Source organism: Volvox carteri, assembly GCF_000143455.1.
Source record: "Volvox carteri f. nagariensis unplaced genomic scaffold VOLCAscaffold_3, whole genome shotgun sequence".
Classification (NCBI taxonomy): Eukaryota; Viridiplantae; Chlorophyta; class Chlorophyceae; order Chlamydomonadales; family Volvocaceae; genus Volvox; species Volvox carteri.
In genome coordinates, this window is record NW_003307546.1 from 2,120,725 (window position 1) to 2,122,786 (window position 2,062).

The 2,062-nt window shown below is 58.5% G+C and overlaps 1 protein-coding gene across 1 annotated transcript; it reads left to right on the plus strand.

Annotated features, from left to right (window-relative positions):
- Positions 1–228: 228 nt before the first annotated feature.
- Positions 229–1,784, plus strand: VOLCADRAFT_86767 (uncharacterized protein; the record flags this gene model as incomplete). The annotated part of the gene is made up of 2 exons (XM_002946411.1): positions 229–237; positions 417–1,784. The coding sequence occupies 2 exons, from the start codon at positions 229–231 to the stop codon at positions 1,782–1,784; spliced, it is 1,377 nt and encodes a 458-aa protein (XP_002946457.1).
- Between the last annotated feature and the right edge of the window lie 278 nt (positions 1,785–2,062).

Below are 2,062 nucleotides of genomic sequence, written 5' to 3' on the forward strand. Positions count from 1 at the left end.
ATGAGGCGTCAAGAACATCCGCTCTGTGCTCCACCACACCAATCTTTCTAAGCTTAGGCCAGTCATCCGCCCCATCCACGCCTAGACCTTTGGATGAAGTGGGCTGGCCTTGCTATGAGCTTGTGCGGGCTGGAATGTGCCTTCACGATCGTCCTGGACAGCCTAGACTAAAAGCCACCAGCAACATCATAGACTGCATTCACCCTAACAAGCGATACCGGCGCCAAGATGCCAGCTGTGAGCCGGTTCACGTGGCTGCAACGACTGCAGCCGTGTCCATGTCCATCGCACCGGGCGTACCTTTTCAGGGACGTGCAGTCGCCCCAGGATTGCTGACTCGGTGCCAGGACAGCAAACAATCCTCTCAAGTCGCCGCCCAGGGACCGCATGTTATTGATACCCGTTCCCACCCTCAGCTGCCAAGTACACAGCACCCTTGGAATGCGGTCAGCAGTGCCACCAACAGCCTGCTCACCGCGTGTATCGCGCTCGTCAGCGACTGTGTTACTGGGCAGGAAAGCCACTTGCCACTGGCTGAGGCCACCCCGGGAAGGAGGTCTAGCGAGCCCAGCTTCGATAAAGGCATGGTGTTCGAATTGCGAAATGAGCTGCATCCAGAGCACCGAGTCCCGACAGGCAACCGAGGGAGTCAGTTGTCGCCTGGGCAGCAAGAAGAACAGCAGCAGCTACGATGGCAGCAACAACCGCCACAGCTGCAACGACAGCAGCAAGGAAATCAGTTGCGCATGGCCCAGGCTCCGAGTTTCCGAAGCGGGACACGGTCTAAACAGGACATTTCAACTGCCTATGAGTACGAGCCGCTTCTGAGCCTGCAATCCTCTTTCCCCCACCAGCAGCAACAGCTACAGGAGCTTGAGCAGAAGGAACAAGAGTATGGGCCACAACAACATTGTCACAGTTATCATAATCAGTGTCAGCATCAGTATGAGCAAAAGACGCAGCAGCCGCTGCAGCAGCAGGAGAGTATGCCATGGCAGAAGCCGCAGCGACCACATTCACAGCTAGGCTGGATACCCCTCAGATGTCCATTGGCCTGCTGGACAACCACCGCGGCCAGTTCGTCAACGAACAATAAAACAACCGATGCCGTCGGCAGCTCTGCGCAGCATCAGGACCTTGCGCATCCCCACTACCAACAGCCGCACTGGCCGCTACCGCCAGCGGAACTACGGCAGGAACCGAAACAGCGGCGGCTGTTGCTTCACTGGCAGCAGGGACCGCAGCCGCCGCTGTTCCGGCTGCCACAGTCGCCGCCGCAGGTGCAGGAGCAGGAACCGCAGCAGCGACAACAACAACCGCGCCAGCGTCCGTGCATCCCGTTTTTCGTGCCCACGACGCCCCCTTTGGATGCCGACGTGCCCAGCGAGCGAATTCTGAGGCTATGCCGAGCGCTGTGCATGTCAGAGGGCAGCACAGCACGGCTGGCGCTGCACATATGGAGCAGGATAACGGGCATGGTACGGCTGCTGGTTTCAATGCGTCCACATGCGCGTAACCATCGCCAAACGTCTTCGTCTGCCGACGTGACGACGGTGGCGGCGGCGGCGGCAGCGGACCGAGTGTATTCAGTGGCGACGGTATGGCTGGCGGCAAAGCTGGAGCAAAGCCGCTGCGAGGTGCCCTCTGTGCATACGTTGGCGGCGGCGGGCCGCACACTGCCGTCAGTGGTGATTGCCGCGGAGTTGCGTGTGCTGCAGTGGTGCGGGTGGGCGCCGTACACCGGCTTCGTGCCAGATGACTCCCACTTGCTGATAGAACTGTAGGAAGGGGAACGGAGCAGCGGTAGCGCTTTGTAGGAGGTACAGGGTCGGGCGGAATGCAGGGTGGGGTAGAGGTTGGGGTAAGGAGAAGTTGCTATGGCGCGCTCTGATAAAAAATTTGTGTGAGATGAAACACCTCGCTTCGTGCAGAGATGAAGATGCAACGATTGATAGACGTGAGACATCAAGTGTTAAGGGAGAAGTAATGATAAGGGATGATGGAGGAGCTGATGGTGATGGTGGTGTGGGTGATATATAGAAGCCATGCTGTACCATGTTGC